The sequence below is a fragment of the Chiroxiphia lanceolata genome, chromosome 23 (assembly GCF_009829145.1).
Source record: "Chiroxiphia lanceolata isolate bChiLan1 chromosome 23, bChiLan1.pri, whole genome shotgun sequence".
In the NCBI taxonomy this organism is placed as follows: Eukaryota; Metazoa; Chordata; class Aves; order Passeriformes; family Pipridae; genus Chiroxiphia; species Chiroxiphia lanceolata.
Window position 1 is genome coordinate 6,150,001 of NC_045659.1, and position 22,915 is coordinate 6,172,915.

The 22,915-nt window shown below is 51.0% G+C and overlaps 1 protein-coding gene across 1 annotated transcript in view; it reads right to left on the bottom strand.

The window, feature by feature from the left end:
• The window catches only part of ETS1 (ETS proto-oncogene 1, transcription factor), an 83,147-nt gene that overhangs the window by 55,982 nt on the left and 4,250 nt on the right, over positions 1 to 22,915 (bottom strand). Inside the window, exons 2-3 of the mRNA XM_032709603.1 lie at positions 19,922 to 20,004; positions 16,984 to 17,128 (exon numbers count right to left, since the gene is read on the bottom strand). Coding sequence (XP_032565494.1) covers positions 16,984 to 17,128; positions 19,922 to 19,993 — 217 coding nt within the window. The 5' untranslated portion in view covers positions 19,994 to 20,004. The remainder of the gene's footprint in view (positions 1 to 16,983; positions 17,129 to 19,921; positions 20,005 to 22,915) is intronic.

The window sequence follows — 22,915 nt, forward strand, 5'->3', positions numbered from 1 at the left end:
GCCACAGCCATTCCCCAGGGATTTACCTTTCCTGGAATTTAAAATGATACGAGAAGTCCTTTCAAGCTGGGAAGTGTTTGAGTCACTTGTTTTACGCTGGGAGAAGGAGGCTGGATTGGTCCCGGTGACTCCGGTATGGAAACACGGGCATGGAAGGAGAGCTGGTTCCTCGGCAGGTCCCGCTGTGCCCTGGGGGAGCCAGGCTGCTCCCAGAGCCAGGGTCTGTGCTGACCATCCCCAGAGCCTTGGCTCCTCCGTGACCCACATGGCTGTGGCCCTGGGGTCCCCTCTCTGCCCCGTGCTCCAGGGCTGCAGTCACGGAAAGTCCCTCCTCGGGGCTGGCACATGAAAAGCCCGTTTCTGTTCCCGCTGGAGATGCAGCTTCAGGCCCCGCTCGGCCCTGAGACACCACCACAATACCCTCCTCTGACTGCCCTCCAGGAAGCCGCCTCCGAGCCTCCCTGGCTCCTCTGTCATTAACTTCCCAGCAGAGATGGCTCACAAAAGCAGCTTTGTGGCCAGCCAGGGGTCAGGACTAGCACACACATCCCCACACGGAGCCACGGCCTCTTCCACGCCGTGGGCACCTCGATCGAGCCCCACGAGCTGCCTGAGCACCCTCAGCTGCCTCCTGCTGTTGGTTCCCCAGAGCTCCCATGCTGGTCCATAACCTGATTAACTGCTCTGGGCTCCAACAGTGTAACTGTGCCTGGAATGTCCTTGCTGGGGGTGCTGTCACTCACTTGTTTCCCTGCTGGAAGAAGTGGCTGGATGGAAAATCCTCGTAAGCTGTTCTGCACTCTCTGTACATTTCCCTCTCCCCTCAAGTAACAGCACTGAGCTCCTGGTAAATAAAACCTGAGGATTTTTGCTCTTTAACTCTTGCTATTCACAATTACTCTGAGCCTGTGCAGGTGATACACGTCAAACCTCGCCTGCAGGACCTCTCACCTTTGCCCAGATCTCTCCCTCAGGCTCCTCCCCAGCACAAACAAATGCAGCCAGCTCAGATTTAAGCAGCACATCTTTGTGGCCATTGCACACTCAGCATTCACTTATCTCCAGTTACTGATGGTGCCCATTTCTGATGTTGCCTGAGTTCCCCTTCCCTGGGACACATTAGGAAGGAGAGGCAACAGGATCATTGCTAATAAATGGTCTCCTGGACAGCAAGACTGTAATCACCGACACTTATCTGCTCTTTCCACCTTTCAAAAAACCCACCACCACAAAACCAAGATCCACTGCTTCACCAAACACTGAGTGACAGCCACACTTCACTGCCACAGAGGTTCCAGGAGCCACACAAGCACCTCCCGAGGATGGTCAGTCCAGCTCCAACCTCAAGTATTTAATCCACAGCCTGAGAAGTGGCAGCCAGCAGGAAAACCCCCTTGCTCACAGCCAGTTGGAAGGGATCAGCACAGGAAAATAAAACACAGGACTGCAGTGAGCCCCCCAGGTTAACTCTGGGCCAGGATAGAGGGACTCGAGTGATGGAAGTTTAATTCCTGGTCAATATTTCCACACAGCCCTTTACAAACCTTTGTGCCTCATCCCTGTTTTTAATAGAATGACACTCTCTCACTTCACAAGGAGCTGGGAGTTCAGTGCCAAAGGAAAAGCTCAGGGGCTGGGGACTGTGACAGGGTCTCTCCAGGGAGAGATTTGAGGGGAAAATTCCAGGAAGATAACAGGGATTTCCATGCCTTGTTGTCCCTGAAAGGCACAAACACTGATCCAACAGCCAAGATCGCTCCATCCCAAACCTCTGTCCATGCCCGTGAGGAGGCAGGTGCACACAGCCAGTCTGGGGGGATAATTCAGGGATGGGCACGATTATCCGACGTACACCATGCCCAAAACATGGGAATCACGGGGTGAGACCCATCCCCGCACTGAAAGCCCCGGGGCCGCCCTCCCCAGCAGAGACACCCCCCAGCATCACCCCTGGGCTGACGGATCCGCCCGGGGACGTGTCTCAGAGAGGAAAAACCCTCTCCCGGCGCTGGAAAACCCTCCTGAGACTGTCTGCGCTTGGCAAGGAGGGATGATAGTGAATAAACGACAGAGAAATATTCCTCCCTACACGTGTTTGGGTTTTTCGGGGTGGTTTTCTTGGACGCCGATCCTGGCTCTGCAACAATGCCCGTCTTGTTCGGCCCCGCTCCGCAGAGCAGGCTTGAATAGATCTGTCTAAAATTATAAGCGGGCAGCCCCTGGGCTCTGCGAGATCACAGGCCACATGCTGGGGCTGAACAAAGCCCCCGCTATTTCCCAACAATTAGCCCGGCTAAAAGGACATCTATCTCCTTCCATTAGAGCCACCACGTGCCTCCCAGTCAGTCCATTGTAAAGCTAATTAAATAACACGCCTCTCTCCCCATGAGGGTCTCCTGATTAGCTCGCCCTGCTCCTAAATCCTCGCTGGTGTGAAGGGGGCAGAGACAGCTGGTCTGCAGGGAACGGCGACCCCAGGGGCTGTTTGGGCTCCCCTGGGCAGCCACGAGCACTGTCACCACTTATTGCAGGGGGTTTATTGGGGAATCTCAGAATGGGTTTGGTTGGAAGGGACCTCAAAGCTCATCCACCCCCTGCCATGGGCAGGGACACCTTCCACTAGTCCAGGGACACCTTCCACTAGCCCAGGTTGCTCCAAGCCCCGTCCAACCTCGCCTTGGACAGTCCCAGGGATGGAACAGCCACAGCTGCTCTGGGTAACCTGTGCCAGGGCCTTCCCACCCTCCCAGGGAAGAATTCCTTCCCAATATCCCATCTAAACCCACCCTCTTTCAATTCAAAGCCATTTCCTCTTGTCCAGTCTCCGGTTTAACAGAGATCCTGAGATCCAAGAGGGTTCAGCACACAAACTGCTTTGCCTCCCTAACTGCTCTCCCACTGCCTGCAGCAAAACTTGTGAAAACAGCTGATTTATTGACTATTTTTCATTCTTTGCTGGTGGTTGGAGGAGAAAAGCAGATGCAAATATTTTTTCTAAATATGTTCCGGGTCGATGCAAACCAGTTTGTTGGTGGTTTTTTTTTTTAGTTCCCACACTTTTCATTGAGTTAAAACAGTGAAAAGAAAATAAACAAGGAAAATGTTGTGTCATTCAACCAGAGCTAAAACTTTCTATTTTTGCACTTTTAATATGGGAAGGAATTGCAAAATGGAAAAAAAAAAAGTGCCTTGTTACGTGTTAACAAACTCTTTTCACCCAGTTAATTCACCTCTTCGAGGAAGTTTCTGTGGGAGGGGAAGTCTGGGATGAGGATGAGCTGGAAGGAATCTGCCTTTTAGCTAGGAAGCCTGATTGGTGTTTTGTGAGATTAATTAAAACAATCTCTTGGAGCATCCTTCCCATTTAAAAGTGAGTTCTGGCAAGTCAGGAAAATTCATCCAGATTCATCAAAGACCACAGAGGTGTTTGCAATGTCCTGGGATGTGTTTTGGGGTGGATGGAGGCCACCACAACCTCAAGACATCCCTGGACAAGGCTATTCTGAACACCCGACCTGCCCCAGCTCCAGCCAAAAGCCACAAGTGGATTTTCCCTCCTTCATCCCGTCCTGGTTCCACATCACAACATCAGCAAACTGCAAAACCTCTCCAGATGTTCAGCACCTTTTCTCACACACTCCCAAGACCCAGAAGAAATACTGTTTCCTTCTGGCGAAGCTCCAGTCAGCAATACTTGCAAATATTCCCTTTACCCCCCTTTAAATCATTATTTTCCACCCTTGGCTATTTAAATCATCATTTTCACACCGAGTGAGCGTGGCTGGAAAACTGGGAAGGTGGGTCAACAGATTAATGAGCTGATTTCCTGTGGACCTTCAGCTCCAGGCTTGGAACAGCTGGATCTGCTGCTGCAGACAGAGCTCCATCCACCCCAGGAAAAGAGAAAAACCCCATTCCTCATCTCCTGGCAGGGAGACAGGGGCAGGAAGGACACGGAGGAGGAGGCAGAGCTTGGGTTTGTTTTAATGGAACCAAAGCTTGCTCCTGTTTTCCAAACCTGTGCTGCTCACAGCCATTCTGTGATGGTGGAAATCACATCCAGCTGGGTTGGAAAATGCTGGGAAGCTTTAGAAATGCAGCAGGGAATGTATTGATTAGTGTATATACATGTCCATAGGGTTTCACTGGAAAAGCACAAGGATCAACTCGTTGCACGTTGTTATCAAAATCCTATTTACCCTGCACTCAACAAATGCAAAGGTTTTACACCAAATAACCCAATTTTACAGGGCCACATCAACAGGAGCGGGGAAATCAGCATTACAAGATGTGACATAACTCACATGAAGGCCTAATACGAGAGTCAAGCCCAAAACCCAATTTAAACATAACCCAGGAGCAGCTACTCAACCCTGCGGCTCCTTTCCAACCCCACAGCCAGGTCTGAGAGCTCCATTCATCCCAAACTCCTCAAAAAAGGGGCAGGAGCCAAGAAAAAGCTGCCTTGTGTTCCCTGCCTGCCTCCCCTCACCCAGGCAGTGCCCTTGATCCCAAAACTATGGGAATGGCTCCACAAGCCACTTGATTAATAAGAGCCCAGGGGGGAAAACCGTTTATATAACCCCGTCTTCTCTAAACTTCCTAAGTGCCTCAGAAAGTGGCTGCCCTGGAAACCCAAACTGGAAACACAAAATATTATCTCTTGCATTTATAAACATCTCTGGTGCTAATGAAGTGAGGGAGCAGCAGCAGAGGGGAGGGAGGAGGGGGGGCCACGGGGCAGGCGTGGGAGAGCCCCGAGAAAACCGCTCCCTTCCAGGGTGGGGTGGAGTGGGAAATCCTCCCACAGCACCCTGAGCCACTGGAGCTGCTGGGGGCAGCACTGGGAGGCCTCCAGGGAGGGGTTTGGGACGAGGGATATGGAGGTTATCCCTGTGGGTTGTGGAAGAGAAGTCTCTGCTTCGCTAAACACAGAGGTGGGCTGACAACCAACAGGGGAGAACGACAGGGCAGCATCCAACAGGGCAAGAGCAGGTGGGGGAAACCTCCAAAATGAGCTTGGAGTGGAGCTCAGGTCGGAAAAAGAGCTTGGAGTGGAGCTCAGGTGGAGCATCCTGTTGGAAACTTGGAGGGAATTCGGGTGCTTGCCCTGCACACAGACCCTGTGGGATGAACTGCAAGTCAACAGAGCCCGTCTGTTTACACCAATCTGCCCTAAATAAACACTCCAAATTTAGCTCTTGGGTTCAACCACCCTGTGCCTTGGACACACACCCGGCTCAGGGAGCCAGGAGGAGCAGAGCAGCCCAGCCCATGGCTCCATTTTCTGCCCCTGGTGGCATTTCCCACGGAGGTTTGTTCCTGCCTCAGCACAGCCAGCACCAGAAAACGCTGAGGTTTGGCTGGGGATATTTGGGTTTGGTTTTCACAAAAATATTGATGATTTCCGCAGAACAATCTGTCACTTTTGGCAGCAACAAGCAGAAAAGAAAAAAAAAAAGATATATTTCATGCAGATATGGGGACTGGGCTGACACCCAGCCTGGAACTCGGCACGAGGGGAAGGCAGAGCAGGCTACTGGGCTGCCTCGTTATCCTGTCAGCTTGATTACTGGAAAGCAAGGAGAAGTGCTCCTGCTTCCCTGGAGTAGCTGTTTGCCTGGATAGAAGCACAGCCAGAGCTGCCAGACACACGAGGCCCTTGGTGTCCTTGGTCCCCTCCGGAGATGTCCCCCGGGAGATGGAGACCCCCCAAGGTGCAGCGTGGCAAGAGCTGGTGCAGGGCAGGACACAGATGCCAGCTCTGCTTCCATCACTGCCTTCCATAACTAGTCCTGCCTCCGGAGCCTGGAAAACTGGGTTGAAATCTCCCAAGCTCAGACTCTTCTGCGAGATGCCGGGAACTGCCCAAATTAGGATTTTTCCATGAACAGGCTCCCCTGGGGCATCACCTCCTTTTTTCCTATTCCACCTCAGTGCTGACATCAGTCTGGCTAAAACTGTGCCCTCTGTGCCCTCTGGCCCCGCTTGAACTTCAGATGCGGCGAGTGAATCACACAAACCAGGGCAGAGAGGCATTTTTGACTCCTGAGAAATAGTTGCTGATGAGCTGAGGAGTAGTTTGGGCCAGATCTCCCGAGAAATCCAACCTGCCCTTTGGTGGAGCAGTTTCTTTTGCTCCATCCCATTCGTGCTACTGGAAGCACAAATGTCTCCAAGTGTTTTTGTGTTTTACTGTTCCTGCTCTCGCAGCCTCTGCCATGTCAGCGGCCTCATTTCCCTTTCCAGGAAAGGAAGTCCTGTCCTGAACTTGATTATTTTGCTTTTTGGTTGTGCATTCATCCACTCCCCTTTGCTGAAATCAGAGGCACATTCCCACTGAGTGGGGTGAAGCCAAACCTGTTTTCCTGCAGGCTCCCCCTTGGCTTCAGGAATTTAAAGGAGAGATTGTGGAATCATTAAGGCTGGAAAAGCCCTCCAAGATCATCGAGCCCAACCATTCCCCCAGCACTGCCAAGGCCACCACTAACCATGTCCCCAAGAGCCACATCCACATGGCTTTTAAATCCCTCCAGCAATGAGTACTCCACCACTACCGGTGCCTGACCACCTTTTCCATGAAGAAATTTTCCCTAATATCCAATCTGAACCTGCCTGGTGCAACTTGAACCCGTTTCCTCCTGTCCTGTCACTTGTACTTGGGAGAAAAGCCCGACCCCCGACCCCCCCAGTCTCCACCCTCCTGTCAGGGAGTTGCAGAGATCCTGGTTTTCCATCCCAACCTGCCCTTGCAGCATCCCAGGGGAAGGAAAGACCCCAGAAGAGGAGCCCTGGCTCTAAGAGGGGATCAGAAGTTTCATCCTAAAGGCTGGAGCATCTCCTTCCATAAGCCTCGTGCTGAAAACAATGCAAATTCCACCCTCCATCCCAAGCTTTTCCCACACCTCACTCAAGCCATTTGGAGGCCGGCAAGCAGGTCTCCCGTGGCTCTTGCACAGGGAAACTCTGCTCCTGACACAGGCAGGGGCTCCTCAGCCCCTCAGCCCTGCCCGTCCCTCTGTCCCTCCCTGCAGCTGCAGGGGAGGAACCACCTCTGAGCTGTGGTGGAACAGCCAACAATGCACAGGCTGCAGCTCTGCCAGACCTATTGATCCCAAACCCCTCTGCAGCTCTGCCAGACCTATTGATCCCAAACCCCTCTGCAGCTCTGCCAGGCCTATTGATCCCAAACCCCTCTGCAGCTCTGCCAGGCCTATTGATCCCAAACCCCTCAGCTCTGCCAGACCTATTGATCCCAAACCCCTCAGCTCTGCCAGGCCTATTGATCCCAAACCCCTCAGTTCTGTCCAGGCCTATTGATCCCAAACCCCTCTGCAGCTCTGCCAGGCCTATTGATCCCAAACCCCTCAGCTCTGCCAGGCCTATTGATCCCAAACCCCTCAGTTCTACCAGGCCTATTGATCCCAAACCCCTCAGTTCTGTCCAGTCCTATTGATCCCAAACCCCTCTGCAGCTCTGCCAGGCCTATTGATCCCAAACCCCTCGGGAAGGTCTATCCCTGGGCTGGGTGAGCTCCAGCACGTGCTGGAAGCAGCTTCCCTGGGCAGAGAAGGGTTGCTGCAGACTGGGGGGGGGGGTTGAGCAGGGTCAAGCACAGCACAGTTCCCTGGGGACTCCCAGCCACTCTCCTGACCTCAGTGAATTAAGCATTGCAATAAAATGTGCACTGAATTAATCATCTGCATCTCCAACGTGAGAAACTGCTGTGCAGGGGCTCACAGGAGCCTTGGGAGGGGTTCAGGCACCTCACTCCATGGAAGGCAGTGGGGTTTAGATGCCTAAAGACTGTCTGTTAAGTCGTGTGTCCAAGGTCTCCCAGATCCCAGCTGTAGGATGTCAGCCAGGACTGCTGTTTCTATCCCTGAGAACCCTTCCTCCCTAAAAAGACCAGGTTGGATGGGGCTTGGAGCAACCTGGGCTAGTGGAAGGTGACCTTGGCCATGGCAGGAACAAAGTGAGCTTTGGGGTCCCTTCCAACTCAAACCATCCTGGGATTCAATGATTCTGTGTCTGTGGATGCTGGGGAAGAGCCATCAGGACTGAGAGCTCAGGGGAATGAACCCACCCCACCCTCTGGGAGGAGGATGGTGCTTTATCCAGCCCAGGCACTGCAGGGTCCTCCCAGTCTAGGAGTTGATTGCTTCAAAGCAGGGACAAAGAGGGATCTGGGAGAGCAGTGGGAGAGCACAGATCCCATATTTCCCCCCAGGAGCTCCAGAGAAGGTGAAAAACTTCCCATGCACAAAACAGAGTCTAACAAAGCTCATTTGGAAAGGTCAGACCTGGGTCTGCTCTGAAAAGGAGGAATCATTTTCACCCACAATTAACAGCAGCTTGAGCTGTTTCTATTCAGTTTTAGAAAGAAAGCAGAGAGATGCAATCCCTCCCAGGGCTTTCAAGGAATATTCATCCTAGTGCTGTCATTCCTCTTTCATGGCTCTAAGCCTGGTATTTCTGCTTCCAGCTCTTTCTCTCTCCAGCCTGCACAGCAGCTCCTGGAGCTGTGTGGGGCACAGGACAGTCCAACCCCCCTGGAGGTGTCCGTGTGTTGGAAATAACAATTCAAAGAAAAGACAGACCATCCCAATACAACCAAACCCTCCCCAAATGTCTGACAGCAGTTTCTCAGACTGAAGTGATGCAAATAGCTCAGATAAGGTTCAGATAAAGTATCTGAGCCCTCAAGGGCTTATCTGAGCTGAACACTAACTCCAAAAATCCTGAAATTTGCCCTGTGGGACTGTCTCTCCAGCTTGATTTCCATCTGAAGCCTCGACCTCCAGAGGCTGCAGAAACAGCTCCTGTTCAAATGCATTCTTGAGATAGCAGGGTGGGACACAGCAGGTCTGCACTCCCTATCACAGCCTATCTGGGATTTGCCTCTGCTGGGAATGTTGCAAGAGTTGGGCTGATGGCTCAAGGAACCGGTGATGGCTCCTTTCACCACTCACCCTCCAAGGGATGAGGGAAAACCTCCTCCCTGGTGCCAACGGAAAGATCACTTTCACTTGGCTACAAATTGTTCCATGTGGCTTTTGCTTCCGGCCTGGTCCCACTCAGTGGGAGCAGAGGGAAGGCTGGGGGAGCTCAGGGTGCTGTGCCATGAATTCCATCACACTGGGATGGGCTTTGGGTTCCAAGGCAGCCTGGGTGCAACAAGGAGCTGGGTGAAAAATCTATCCAGGCTTCCCTGAAAGCCTGGCAGGATAGACAGGGAGCAGTCACAGGGACAAGCTGTGGTCAAACAGACCCAGGTCACAGCAATGGGCAGCTGCTGATATTTATTAGAGATTGGAATCCAGCCCTTCCAAAACACACAGAGCTCCAGTGGTTCCAGAAGATGTGAGACCTGGGAGTGACACCCGTTCCTGGTGCACAGCTCAGGCCGTGACAGGAGCTGTGGAATCACAGGATCATAGAAACTCCTGAGCTGGAAGGGACCCATCAGGATCATCCAGTCCAACTCTTGGCTCTGCATGGGACACCCCGACAATCCCCCCATGGGCCTGGAGATGGAAGTCCAAGGCCAGGCTCAGAGAGGGTAAACTGAGATTGTAAGCTGGTACCAAGGGCCCATGAGCTCACTCTCAGCTGGACTACAGCCATTCCCTGTCCTGCAGGAGCACCAAGGTGTCCCATGTCCCAGCCAGGCCCCATGTGCCGTGTGCTCTACAGACACAGGGGGAAAAGAGAGCAGGAAGGATTCCTCCCTGAAGGGTTTGCAACCAAAGAATCCATGATCTAATCACTTATACACCTCATGCAAATCTAAAAAGGATGGAAAAAGGAGCTTTCTGAAAAGCTCTGCAGAAATTACCCCGATCTCGCTGATTCAAGTAGAGCAAGATTTCCTCTCAGGCAGAGTTCTCAGGCAAGAACAGCACTGAAATTCTATAGGATGGCTCATAAACCAGAGCAAAAAAATTCATTTCCTACTCAAAAATTCCCAACAGCTCGTTCCCAAAGGGCTGGAATGCCAAAGGGTTGCTGCGGAGCGCTGGCTCCCCTTCCCCGTCACGCTTCCCCTGGCTAAAACCCAGGGATTGAGGGAGCAGGCGTGGGCAGGGCCGTGCTCCCAGAGCTCCCCAGAGCTCCCCTCCCTGGCAGCTCCAGGGTTAACGCGCCGGCGCCCTGCAAGGCAAGGATTTCTGCTTTATTTCAGCAGGGGAAGTGTGTCCCGGCCTGATTAGCCCAATGGTTTCCTCTTTTCCCATAACCTCCAGACCCCCATGGCCTAAGTGTTTACTTTCTGAAATAAAAAATCTGCTAGTGTTTTTCTTTTTTTGGGGCATGTGTATTTTGGGAGGATTCGGGGGGAGGGAAGCGGGGGAGGGGGAGTTGAACGGGATGGGAGGTTTGCATCCACCTCCCTCCTCTCTCCCACCCCTCACCCCAGCTCCTTCCAGCTGCAGCTCTGAGCTGAGACTTCTGGCTTCGACGGGAGGGAGAGAGAGAGAAAAGTATTAATGAGAGAGTTCAGTGCCTTGCTCAGCAGCTATAAACACACAGAACATCTGGAGGGGGAGAGCTGCTCCGTGCTGCCAGGAGCTGAGAGGAACAGGCTGCTTGCAGGGTCCCAGTTCCCCTGTCCCCAGACTCTCCTGGCATCCCATTGTCCATCCAGAGAGAAAAAACAACCAGGAAATCATCAGGGTTGGAAATGCCCTCTAAGAACATCCAGCCCAGCATTAACCAGCCACTAAACCATGTCCCCAAGGGCCACATCTACGTGTTTTTTGAATGCTTCCAAGGATGATCATTCCATGATTCCCTGGGCAGCCTGTCCCATATTTCTGCCCTCCCTGATGCTGCTCCCTCTGCTCCTGCCAGCCCAGCACAGCCCACCCACAGCAACCCAAACCCTGCAGAGAGGCTGCTCTGCTGCCCTGGATCCCCAGGGGCCTTGGTTTTGGGGAAATTTTCTTGGGAAAGCTCAAATCCCCCCCCGGTTTTTGTGTGGCCTGCCTGAGGTAAGTGTGTGGTGATGCAGGATGGTTTCCTCCTCTGGAAAAAGAAACAGGTACATCCAGCTCACTCTATCCCTACACAGGGATCAATCCTACTCCAAGAATATCTCAAAACCAGACATCTTCTGCAGCCATCCTCAAGGGCCCAGGGAAGCCCTGGATAGTTTGTTGCTTATCCCTTTCCCCCTCGACTCTCCATCCCATTATCCCTCCCCCACAGCACACTGGAGCTGCTCAGTTTTGGGAGGTGCAGCTCCACAACTTGAGTTTTGCCTCTTGCTGAGCTCCCACCCCCTGGTTATATTTGAGGACCCCAAAAAATCTGCATATTTCTCCCAAAAATCAAGCAAGAACCTTCCAGTTCTCACCCAGCCCCATCCAGGGGACCAATCCCCTGCTCAGAGAAGGATCCCTGCTCCCCAGCTGATCCAGGCTGCAGCCAAGTGGGAAAAGAGCTCAGAGCTCCTTCTCTGGTGATGATCCAGGGAGCTCCCTTGGGTTTTGACCAGAAATTTTCCAGAGTCAGGCAGGAAACAAATGGAAAAGTGAAAGCCTGGATTTTTGTCATTCTGTTGCTTCAGAGCAAATAAACCCCTCCAAGTGCTGAGTTGCAGCAGGTTAGAGCAGCACTGAGTGTCACAGCATCACCTGGGTGTGTGTTCCTCACCTGGGAAACAACCAGGACCCACACAAAGAAGATATCCCAGCTCCCACTGACCTGATGAGGAAACCAGGGACTGCTCAGCATCCTGCACAGGACAGTCTAAGACACCACAGGCAGCCCAGGGCTCTGAAATTCATTCCCAAGGCATTGAGGGATCTTTTCCCTCCACCAAATTTATTCCTAAAGCATTGAGGGATCTTCTCCCTCTACCAATAGGTTGGAAAGTGCCTTTAACAGGGAAAATTCCATGTGTCCTTCCCCAAGCCCAGAGTGCCCCAGGAGAGAAGCTTGAACTGGAGCCAACAAAACACCCAAAGATGCCACCAAGGAAAAGTGAAAGGAAAACCCCTCCCACCAGGCTACAAACAGCTGCAGAGCACAAAAGGCTGTGCCAGCTCAGCCAGAGGGTGCCCCAGCCCAGCAGAAAGGGCTCATCCATCCCCTGGCAGAGCTCAGGGGGTGGGGGCAGCAGGTGGGGCAGAGGCAGGAGTTTGTGCAGGGCTTTTGTTGAGCCACCAAATGAATTAAGATCCAGTGAGATGAATTAAGATCCAGTGAGATGAATTAACCTCCATCACCCTCTCGCTCATCCCTCCCCACGGTGGCTCATCCTTTTCCCACTGTTCTGCTTCCCTTCACCTTCCTGCACATCCTCCCCTGCCTGCTCCTGGTTTAGTAAGGATGGAGAGGAGATCCTGGCCGGCCCAGGAGAAGGGCTGGGATGTCCTGCCAGGCTGCAGCCACAGGCAGCTGTGCTGCCCTGTGAAAAGACTCCCATTCATCTCTGCGAGAGCAGAGCGTGCGGGGGAGGCAGCAGCAGCAGGGGAGGGGGAAGTGTTGGAGGAGGCTGAGAAAAGGAAGGAGGCCACAGTTAAAAATAGGATAAAAGGACATGAAGGAAAAAAAAATGCAGATTTTTTTTTTTAAGAAAAAAAAGCTTCGCTCGGAAAATGTGCTGCAGCTGGAGAAGCCATCGGGCTGAGCACGGTCAGCTTTCACCTTCCCCCTTCCCCCGCCCTCCTCCTCCTCCCCAAGCCCCTTCCCCCGAGCGTGGGCCTGGAAGCCGGCCCAGAAAGCGCTCCCAGAAAGCACTTTCCTCCGGGATTCTCCAGCGGGAAAAGAGCAGGACTCGTGCAGGAGGAGGGGGCCACGTGGGGAAAGGCAGGGAGAGCTCCCCAGGGCTGCAGGAGGTCCTGTGGGACTCCTGGCTGGCTCCAGGCTGAGCTGGGCTGGGAGGGAGCTCACAGGGTCAGCAGGGTGGGGGCACATGCATCCCTGCTTTGCTGAGGCAGAGCACCCCGGGATGTGTTGCTCTGGCTACAAGGGCTTTGCTTTCCTGCCCAAACCAGCCCAGGCTGCAGGGACTTGATGCCCAGGAGGCACCAGCTCTGCCTTTTCCTCTACAAAAGATCCCTGGAAGTGTCCAAGGCCAGGTTGGATGGGACAACCTGGGCTAGTGGAAGGTGTCCCTGCCCATGGCAGGGTTGGAACGAGATGGGCTTGAAGGTCCCTTCCAGGTTGAGATGTAGGAGGGGGTTTAGACTAGGGAATTGGATTTTGAGAATCTCAAACCATGACACCAGCCCATTCTGGGATTCATTTCTCACTGAAATTAAGATCACTCCCCTAAATACTCCAGTAGTATCCAAAAGGCTGGGAACACCTTCATTCCAAGGGTGCTAATTCAGCACAGCAGTCGTAGAAACTTCAGCCAGTGGTCCTTCCATCCTCACTGCCATCAACAACAGCTTTAGCTCACCTCTCACTGAGGAAAACAAACCCGGCTAGGGGGGAAGGGGTTGTCACAGTGGCCTTGGCTCAGAAAGGCAGCACAGCCAGGGCTGTGTCCATGTTGAAATTATCATGGAAGAACAGAATCCCTGAGTGGTTTGGGTTGGAAGGGACCTTAAAGATCATCTCACTTCAAACCCCCGCCCTGGGCAGGATGCCACAAAATCAGGTTGCTCAGAGCTCCATAATAATTTGATAATACCATTATCAAATCTTTTCCTTCACTCCAACTTTATGCCTAACCTTGTATAATCCAAAAAAATACAGCCAGGGAGTAATATCAGGATACTGTTTCCTTATGAATGAAACGTAAGTGTGACTCTCAGTATCCTCTCAGCAGTGCTGCCACTTCGGGGCAGGCCCGTGGCGTTTCTTTGGGCTGGCAGATGGATCAGCTGAGGTGCAGTGGCCTTTCCAGCCCTGATCCCACCTGTGCAGGGAGCAAAGCTCCTGTCCACAGACAGGCAGCAGTTCCCTTCTGGCTGGATTCATTCTGTCACCTCTGGGATGTGCCTTTCTCTGGCTGTGAATCCTGGTTGGTTCTCAGGGCAGTGATGTTCCCAACATGTGCCCCACAGACTGTGGCAGCAAACTAACAAATAAAACTGCCTCTGGTCCATTGCCAAATTTTGGCCTTTCAAACAAAAAAACTCCACCCCTTCTTGTCTTCATCTACAGCTAAATCCACATCAGGCTTCCCTTTCTCCATATCACTGAATAATCTTATCAGCCTCAAGCACAGTGTAAATAAACTCAGCCAAGCTTCAAAGGCAAAACATCTCCTCTAAACACAAGGCAGCTCTCAAACTTTTAGAAATAGTGTGGTTTCTATTGCAAGGGGATATATTCACACTTGCATTTTCCTTGTTGACTTGTTTCTTTCACCAACATCGAGACCATGAAAACCAAAATAGCCTCTAGTACACCAGAAGAATAGATGACAAATGGTTTTAATGTGCACCCGAGACACAAAGGAGAAATGAAAACTGTTCCTGGCCCTATATACAAATGAGAGTTTCCTCTCATTTAAAATTAGAAACTGCTCTAGACTGAAGAAACAGCAGCACTAAAAAACAAATCAGAGAAAGAGTACCTTGCATTGCAACGAGTAGAACTGAAAAGTGACCCTTAGATATTGCAAGAGAACCAGGAGCCTGTTTTACCTGTGCCAAAGTGCCAAAAGTTTGATCAAAAGCTGTGGAAGACTATGCCAATTTGAGTTCTTTCCCTGGCCTCACTGAGGTTTGAAGGAGGCTCCAGCCTCTGGAAGAGGACATTTCACAGAGCCAGCGTGGGGTAATGAAGATCTGGGCTGCAGATACGTTGGTCCCTGGAGAGAGCACTTCCACAGAAAAGGGGAGAGGGGAGGGAAAAAAACCCACTAAGAAAACTTTCCAGGCACAGATTTACAAAATGTTTGAGCAAATCCAAATGCTGCCGGGGCAGATTTCATCAGAGCTGAGCTGACATCATGCTGAGAGAGGTCACCCACAGGAGTTGAGCAAATAGCTGGAATAAGGAGGGCTGGGAATAGGCAGAGGAGCTTTGCTCCAGTCACAGGCACAGCTCTCTGTGTCCACCTCCTGCTCACACACAAGCGCTCACCAAAGGAGAATGTAAAAAAAAAACCCAAATGCCTGAATCTTTGCCAAGGAGAGATTTCAGACTGTACATTTGACAAGAGTCCCTGGTTCTGCTGTACTCTTTAGCTGCAAAAAGTCTCTGAACATCAGGGTTCTGCCTCCCCAAGGGGCCAATGTGAAGAGCTAACGAGCTTGGAACAAGCCACAGGAGAGCAGCACATGCCATGCCAAGGCTTACATGGGATTTAAGTGCTTCAAGACAGGCTTATGTGGGACTAAAGTGAAACATAAACTTCATATTGGCCCTTTGCAAAGATCACATCTGTGTAACCTGAGCCCTTTCCCTCAGTTCTGTGCCCGTGCCAGGCTGTACCTGAGCCCTCTGCTCTGCCACAGCACCACAGGGCTCTGGGCTGGGGTCCCATCACCCATCCCAGGGGCAGGAGAACAACTGCCCACCTGACACAGAATCCTAGGATGGGTTGGGTTGGAAGAGACTTAAATCCCCATCTTGTTCCACCCCTGCCACGGGCAAGGACACCTTCCACTATCCCAGATTGCTCCAACCTGGCCTTGGACACTTCTGGGGATGGGACAGCCACAGCTTCTCTGGGCAACCTGTGCCAGGGCCTCCCCACCCTGTGAGTAAAGAATTCCCTTCTAATATCTAATCTAAATCTCTCCTCTTTTAGTTTAAAACTGTTCCCTGTCCCACCTGCCTGTGTGATCACATCTGCACTGCCAGTTGGTTATGCAGGAGTGGTTTGGGTTGGTCTGCTCTGGAATCCCAGAATGGTTTGGGTTGGATGGGACCCTAAAGACCATCTCATTCCACCCTCCTGCCATGGGCAGGGACCCCTTCCACAAAAGCAGCCCAAAGTGCAAGCTGAGCTTGAAGATTCAGGTGTTGAACAACGTGTGGGGCAAGAATTAGTCAGCGGTGACTTTGTAACGGCTTTTGGGCTCTGAATGTGTCAGAGGAGCCCAACCTGCAGCACCACCAGGGCATGGCTTCAGCTGGGCACACATGGCAACCAGGATGGCCCAGCGTGGCCACACCTCTCCAGCTGTGGGACCTGGAGGCTGTGACATCACCTTGCCAAGGAATCATGGAATCCCAGAAGGGGTTGGGTTGGAAGGGACCCTGAAGCTCATCTTGTCCCATCCTCTGCCATGGGCAGGGACACCTCCCACTAGCCCAGGTTGCTCCAAGCCCTGGCCTTGGACACTTCCAGGGATCCAGGGGCAATCACAGCTTCTCTGGACAACCTGTGCCAGTGCAAGGCATGGAGCTACAAGAGACTCAAAATTACAACCACAGTGGAATGAAAACTCGTGAGTTCCCATTTCCTTGCAGCCTTCCATGAATGGCCCTTTCCAAAGCCACTCGCCAGGACATCAGTCCTGCAAATGCCATGAGAAATGCTGAAGATGCAACCAGCAGGTTGGCAGGTCCACCCTGCCCACGATATCCTCCTGGAGACCCCCATGGCTGGGAAGATCCCAGCAAGCAGCAACCAGGGCTGCTGTCCCTAAATGCAAGGGGGGTGCACACAGGACTTCAAAACATCAGAAAAAACAGCAAAATAACCACTTGAAAGAGGAGAGAAGTTCTCTCACACCATGGCAGGGAAGAAGGAAGCTCCCATCCTTCAGCTTTGCTCTGACAGGAGAGGAATAGTTGAACAAAGCAGTTTTAAGGGGTTTATCTGCTTTCTGGCCCCATCTGCACTGACCCCAGCAAGGCAGGCACCAGCCTGGTGATGCTGTGCCTTGGGGATGCATTAAAGGCAAAAAAAAAAACCAAAAAGAAAGCCGGGACTGGGGCAGAAAGCAAATGTAGGAGGAAGGAGACCAGGAGGACACTCTGGACACCAAACAGTGCACAGAGGGGCTTTAGGTTTGGTTGTTCACCCAAAGATGCCCCCGAGGCCCCCCAGCACCCCCAGTGTCCTACCTGTGCCGTAGTGCTCCAGCCCCGTGGGCACCTCCTGCGTGCTGGGCTCGTCCCACAGCGGGCAGCAGGGCCGGGGTGGGCAGCAGGAGGCCTGGAAGCCACAGCTCACCCAGGGATCCTCGCAGGCACCGGCAGCTCCCACCTTCTGGAAGAGGGAGAGGGAAAGTGTCAGCGGAGCAGGACCCCGAGAGAGACACCCAGGGCGAGGTGGCAGCGAAGCTTCCCCCAAAACAGAGAGCGGGCTCTGCTCCTACAGGGTGTGCTCCCAAAAACTGTCACTGAGGGGTGTCACGGGGAGGCAAAAGGGTCCTTTTTGAACAGAGGGGAGGGAAAAGCAAAGGTGCAGAGCAAGGCCCTGCGAGGGCTGGGAGGGGCTCCAGCAGGACACCCCTCATGGCCAGGCTTTTTTCCAGCCCCCAAACTATTACAGGGATATTTTGGCAGCACAAGCAGGAGGCCCCCAAACCCCCCAGAAATGAGGAGGGTGCTAGGGGGGTGCAGAAGCCACAGCCCTGCCCAGGCATTATGGTCCCCATGCTGTGGGGTGAGCTGCCACGTGTCTGTTCCTGTTCCTATTTATGCTGACATTATTTGTGATCATTACGCTTGTATTTATATTTATATTTGGGTTATTTGTATTTGTATTGGTTTTATTTCTGTGTCCACAGGCATACCTGTGTGTACACATAAAGGTATTAATGTGTGTATGAGATATACATCTCCTATGTGCACATGTGTATTTATATACATAGATACCCATATATTTACATATATATACACATGTATATTTATATAAACTATGTATTATTGCATTTATATTACATAATATACGATATTATAATACATATAATATACCATCTCTATATATCATCTATATATACCATATATATAATATACCATATTATTGTATTATATCACTTACATATAGTACATTATATGTGTATATGCACATTATATGTGTGATATAAGTACATACCCACATATATGTATTCTAGGTTAGAACTCAATATGAATTACACTTTTATTTTTATTGTGTATGAAGTTAGATTCAGCCTCTATAAAGAAGATATCTGTATTATATATACAAATTGTTATATATATATATACAAATTATATACACAAATTATATATAGAATTGTTTGGGTTGGGAAAAACCTTTAAGATTATCAATTCAGAAACAATCATAGGATATAATTTTCATTTTGTTCTGCACAGACCTGTTTTATACATATATATTTATAAATATCTGTATTTATAGTGTGTATATAAATGGATACACCATAAATATGTAGTATATATGTGTGTATATACCTTATATATATATTTACCATATACATGTACATGTATATACATATATACCATATAATATATATGTTGCATTTAAGTGTTTATCTCTTTATAAGAGGATAATAACATACAAATACCTATAAATAAATGCAGGATGTTTTAATTTTTTATTATTATTACCATTTCCCCACAAGGGAAATGGCTTTGCTTCATCTCCAATCAATATTTAAAAGCCAAATGCACACTCAGAACCATTTAAAGGGAAGATATGGAGCTGCCTCAGAAAAATTTCATGACTCAGAGTGGCCTTTTCTTCCTATTTTGGTGAAAATTGCGCTTTTCAGCAAGTGTTCTTTGATTTCTGTAAATATGGAGGTGATTTCTCTAAATATTAGTCTGAATTCTCTAAACATGGAGGCGATTTCTCTAGATATGAAGGTGATTTCCATAAATATGGGCCTGATATCTCAAAATATGGGTCTGACTTCTCTAAATATTGGTCTGATATCTCTAAATGTGGGCTTGATTTCTCTAAATATGGGTCTGGTTTCTCTAAATATGGAGGTGATATCTCTAAATATGGGTCTGATTTCTCTAGATGTGGAGGTGGTTTCTCTAAATTTGGAGGTGATTTCTCTAAATTTGGAGGTGATTTCTCTAAATATGGGCCTGATATCTCTAAGTATGGGTGATTTCTCCAAATGTGGATGTGATTTCTCTAAATATTGGTCAGATTTCTCTAAATGTGGATGTGATTTCTCTAAATATTGGTCAGATTTCTCTAAATGTTGAGGTGATTTCTCTAAATATTGGTCAGATTTCTCTAAATGTTGAGGTGATTTCTCTAAATCTGGGTCTGATTTCTCTAAAAAAGGCTCAAGGCACTGCCAAGCCTGTCCCAGAGCCTGTCCCTGGTCACTGGCCTGGCTGTGTCCAGGATCACACTCCAAATTATATTATATACAACTGCCCATCAACTGCCCACACAGAACAGAGCTGGCTCAGCAGAGGGAGCACCCAAGTTGTCCCAAACCCCCAGAAAAGCAAGGGAATCTTTGCCAAAGCTGTGCTTTGTGCTGTTCCCCCCACACTCGTCCCTGCAGGTGAAGGTCAGCCCGGCCGGCGGAGGCACCGGGACAATGGGCCCTCCAAGAACCCTCCTCCCAACACAAGCGCAGGAAATCCGAGTCAGGATCCCATTTCCAGGGGAGGTTTGCAGGCTCCAGAGCTTCAGATAAGCTCTGGGTAAACACTGGGAATTCGGGAGCTGCTCTGGGCTGCCTAAAACCTTGGAGTACTCAGTGGATGACACCAAACCCTCGCAGTGGGCTGGAGAAAAACCCACTGCTGGGGTAGAAAAATAACCCCAGCTCCTTTCTTTCGTAGAATCCCAGACTGGTTTGGGTTGGAAGAGACCTTAAAGATCATATAGTTCCATGGGCAGGGACACCTTCCACTAGCCCAGGTTGCGCCAAGCCCCGTCCAACCTGGCCTTGGACACTTCCAGGGATCCAGGGGCAGCCACAGCTTCTCTGGGCACCCTGTGCCAGGGCCTCCCCACCCTTGTATAAAGAATTTCTTCTTTATATTTGATCTAGACCCACCCTCCTCCAGCCTCAGGCTCTCCCCCCTTGTCCTGGGTGTTCCTTACCATCACTCCAGGCCGAGCCAAAGGATAAGGGGCTGCACTGCCAATGGTTGTGTCCATGTAGTAACTCATCATCTTGGAGGTGCCTGCAAAAATGGAGATGGATTAGATGACAGGCCACAAAAAGTGAGAGAAGCAGTTAAATCCCTGCTTTCTCACAGTCATAATCCCTGCTTTCTCAGAGCACACCATCACCTTAATGCTGGAAAAGGGGGAAAATATCTGTATTAAGAGGAGATACTGTGATTAGATGGGTTGTATCAACAATGCAAACACACAGATCCATTAGTGTAAACTGGGGAGAGCCTGACAGTGGTGAATGAATTATCACCTGGAAGCTGATGGAGCTGCTCTGAGGGAAGATGAGATCATATTTCCTTTGCTGGAGAATCGGTGGGAAATCGTTGCCAATTTTTTTTCTTTTGAGAGAGAGAAAAAAAAAGCCACTTTGTTGAGCTCAACACCTTTCCTGTCACAGCTTGGTTGGAACCAGCCTGTTTCACAAAGAACTTTGCTGTTTTCAGGAGACATCCTCTGTTTTCCCAGATTAGCTTATGTTTGTCTTGCTAAATCTCTGCCTTGCCTGGCATTCCTCACATGGGATTTACTCCTGTGAGCAAGTCCTACCAGAGCTGCTCTTTAGATGGGATATTTAATGATCCAGGAACCCGTTTGTGTGGCTGAGGTGAAGGAGCTGCAGTGTGGCTCTGATATCAGAGCTGTGGATGTTTCTCCCTCTCTCCTTTAAGTGCCCAGTGGAAAGTGCAGGGCCAGGGCACTTGGTTTTGGTGGATGTGACTCAAAGGTGCTGGAGGAAGGAGCAGAGGGGGAGGAGGCTGGGCGGGATGTGCCTGGGAGCCAAGGGAATGGCTGCTTCCATCTGGGGATAGAGGCACAGCCTGAGGGATGAGGAGCTGCTTTAACCAGAGGGGACAGAGCAACTCCAGCTCCTCTGAAACCCCTCCGGGCTCCTGCAGAGCCCTGAGCTGCCAAATGCAACCACTGCAGACGCAAACACTTGTCTGAGTCATCTCAGAATAAAATCACAGAGTCATGAGGGTTGGAAGAGTCCTCTGGGATCACCAATCCAACCATTCCCCAGCACTGCCAGGTCCACCACTACACCACATCCCCAGGTACCACATATACACAGTGTTCAACAATGCCGGGGAAGGTGACTCCACTACTGTCTTGGGGAGCCTGTGCCAGTGCTGGATAACCCTTCGGGTGAGGAACTTTTCCCTGATATCCAACCTAAACCTCGCTGGTGCGACTTGAGACCGTTTCCTCTCCTCCTGTCCCTTGTTCCCTGGGAGCAGAGCCTGACACCTCCTGGCTCCCCCCTCCTGTCAGGGAGTTGCAGAGCCAGAAGGTGCCCCCTGAGCCTCCTTTTCTCCAGGCTGAGCCCCCCCCCCAACTCCCTCAGCCCCTCATCAGACTTGTGTTTCACAAGGTTTGTGCTTGGTCCTTCTCCACAGAACCAGCACAGCCACGTTACCTTCAGCTCCACCCCTACACCGGCCCCTTGAACAGCTCCTGGAGGACTGGGATCTGCTCCCAGCCCTCCCTCTGCTCCCAGGGCTGGCCAGCAGTTCTCCAGCCCCAGGGCAGGGCAGAGCTGTTGTGGCCGTACCTCACTCACCACCTCAGCAAACAGGGACCCCGACATTGTCTCCCCCTGCTCGGTGAGTAATGGCCAAACACGGAACACCTGCGTGTGCAGGGTATTAAATGATCATCATCATTTCCTGCCTGTTATTACTGACTCTTGTTCTCACACCGGCATTGTTGGTTTTGAAAAACTTTTCTTTTTATAATTCACAAACCTGAAAACTACCGAGGTGGTGGAAGAACAACGAGCCCATTTCTCTTTGTGCTGTACCCAAAACCACACCGAGTGTGAGTTACTGTGGCTGAGGAGCCTTAACTAATCTCAGCATCTGTGCACGCCCTCCCAGCCCTAACGAGGCGTTAAAACACGTTTATTTCAGTCTCTTTGCAGCTGAGGCTGCAGCTGGGGAGACACAGACGGTGCTGGAGCCCCTTTCTGAGTAATCACAGAGTCCCAGAATGGTTTGGGTTGGAAAGGACCTTGAAGACCACCTTGTTTCACCTCCTGCCATGGGCACGGACACCTTTCACTAACCAGGTTGTTCCAAGTCCCGTCCAACCTGGCCTTGGACATTCCCAGGGGTGAAGTATCCCTGGAATGAAGGGCATTCCCTAAGGAAGGTCAAGGCTGTCAGCCCCACACGCTGGTCCCCTGATCCTCACCCTCAGGACATGTAAACCATCTCAGGTGAACTGACCTTGCCCTAAAGCCAAGATTAGTGCTGCCAAACTGCACAGAACATGACAGACACTGTGAAATGGAGGCAGAGAAACCCTGGGCTGGTTCACCTGTTTCAGAGCCACACACGTGTCCGAGAGTGAGGAGTTACAGCCCTCAAAGAGCAGTTCAGCAGCAGCTCTTGGAAGCAGTTTTGTTGCTCTCTGCAGCCTGTGCAATAGGCAGTTGGGGTTTGCTCTGGGGTTTTTTTGCCTTTGATGAAGACACCTGAGTCCCACGGTTCTCAAGAGCTGCTTTCATGCCTCACTGAGCGTCGTTTGCATCTCTCAGGCTGCACTTGCCAGCTGAACCTTCCAGCAAGAGGCCACACACTGCTACTCGAAGCCACATGTGCTGCAGTGACAGCAGAGGCACCAAACCCGTCCTGACACCCAGGACAAGGCTTTGTGCACTCAGGAATATCAATAAGATTTAACCAGAGCACCAGCAACCCCCTCCTGAGCCTGGGAGAGGTGAATTATCATCTCTAGGCAGCAGCTCTGAGAGATTCACGGCCAGTTTGCTCTTTGGTTTCCTTTCCCCTCCAAGCTGTGCTGTTAAAATCACTGGTGAGGGGCAGAAACACGACACAAACCTAGGCAGCTGTTTGCACTCCCACCCCTGGGGGTTGAAGACAAGTCCAGCCTAAATGCAGGTTAAATCAGTCC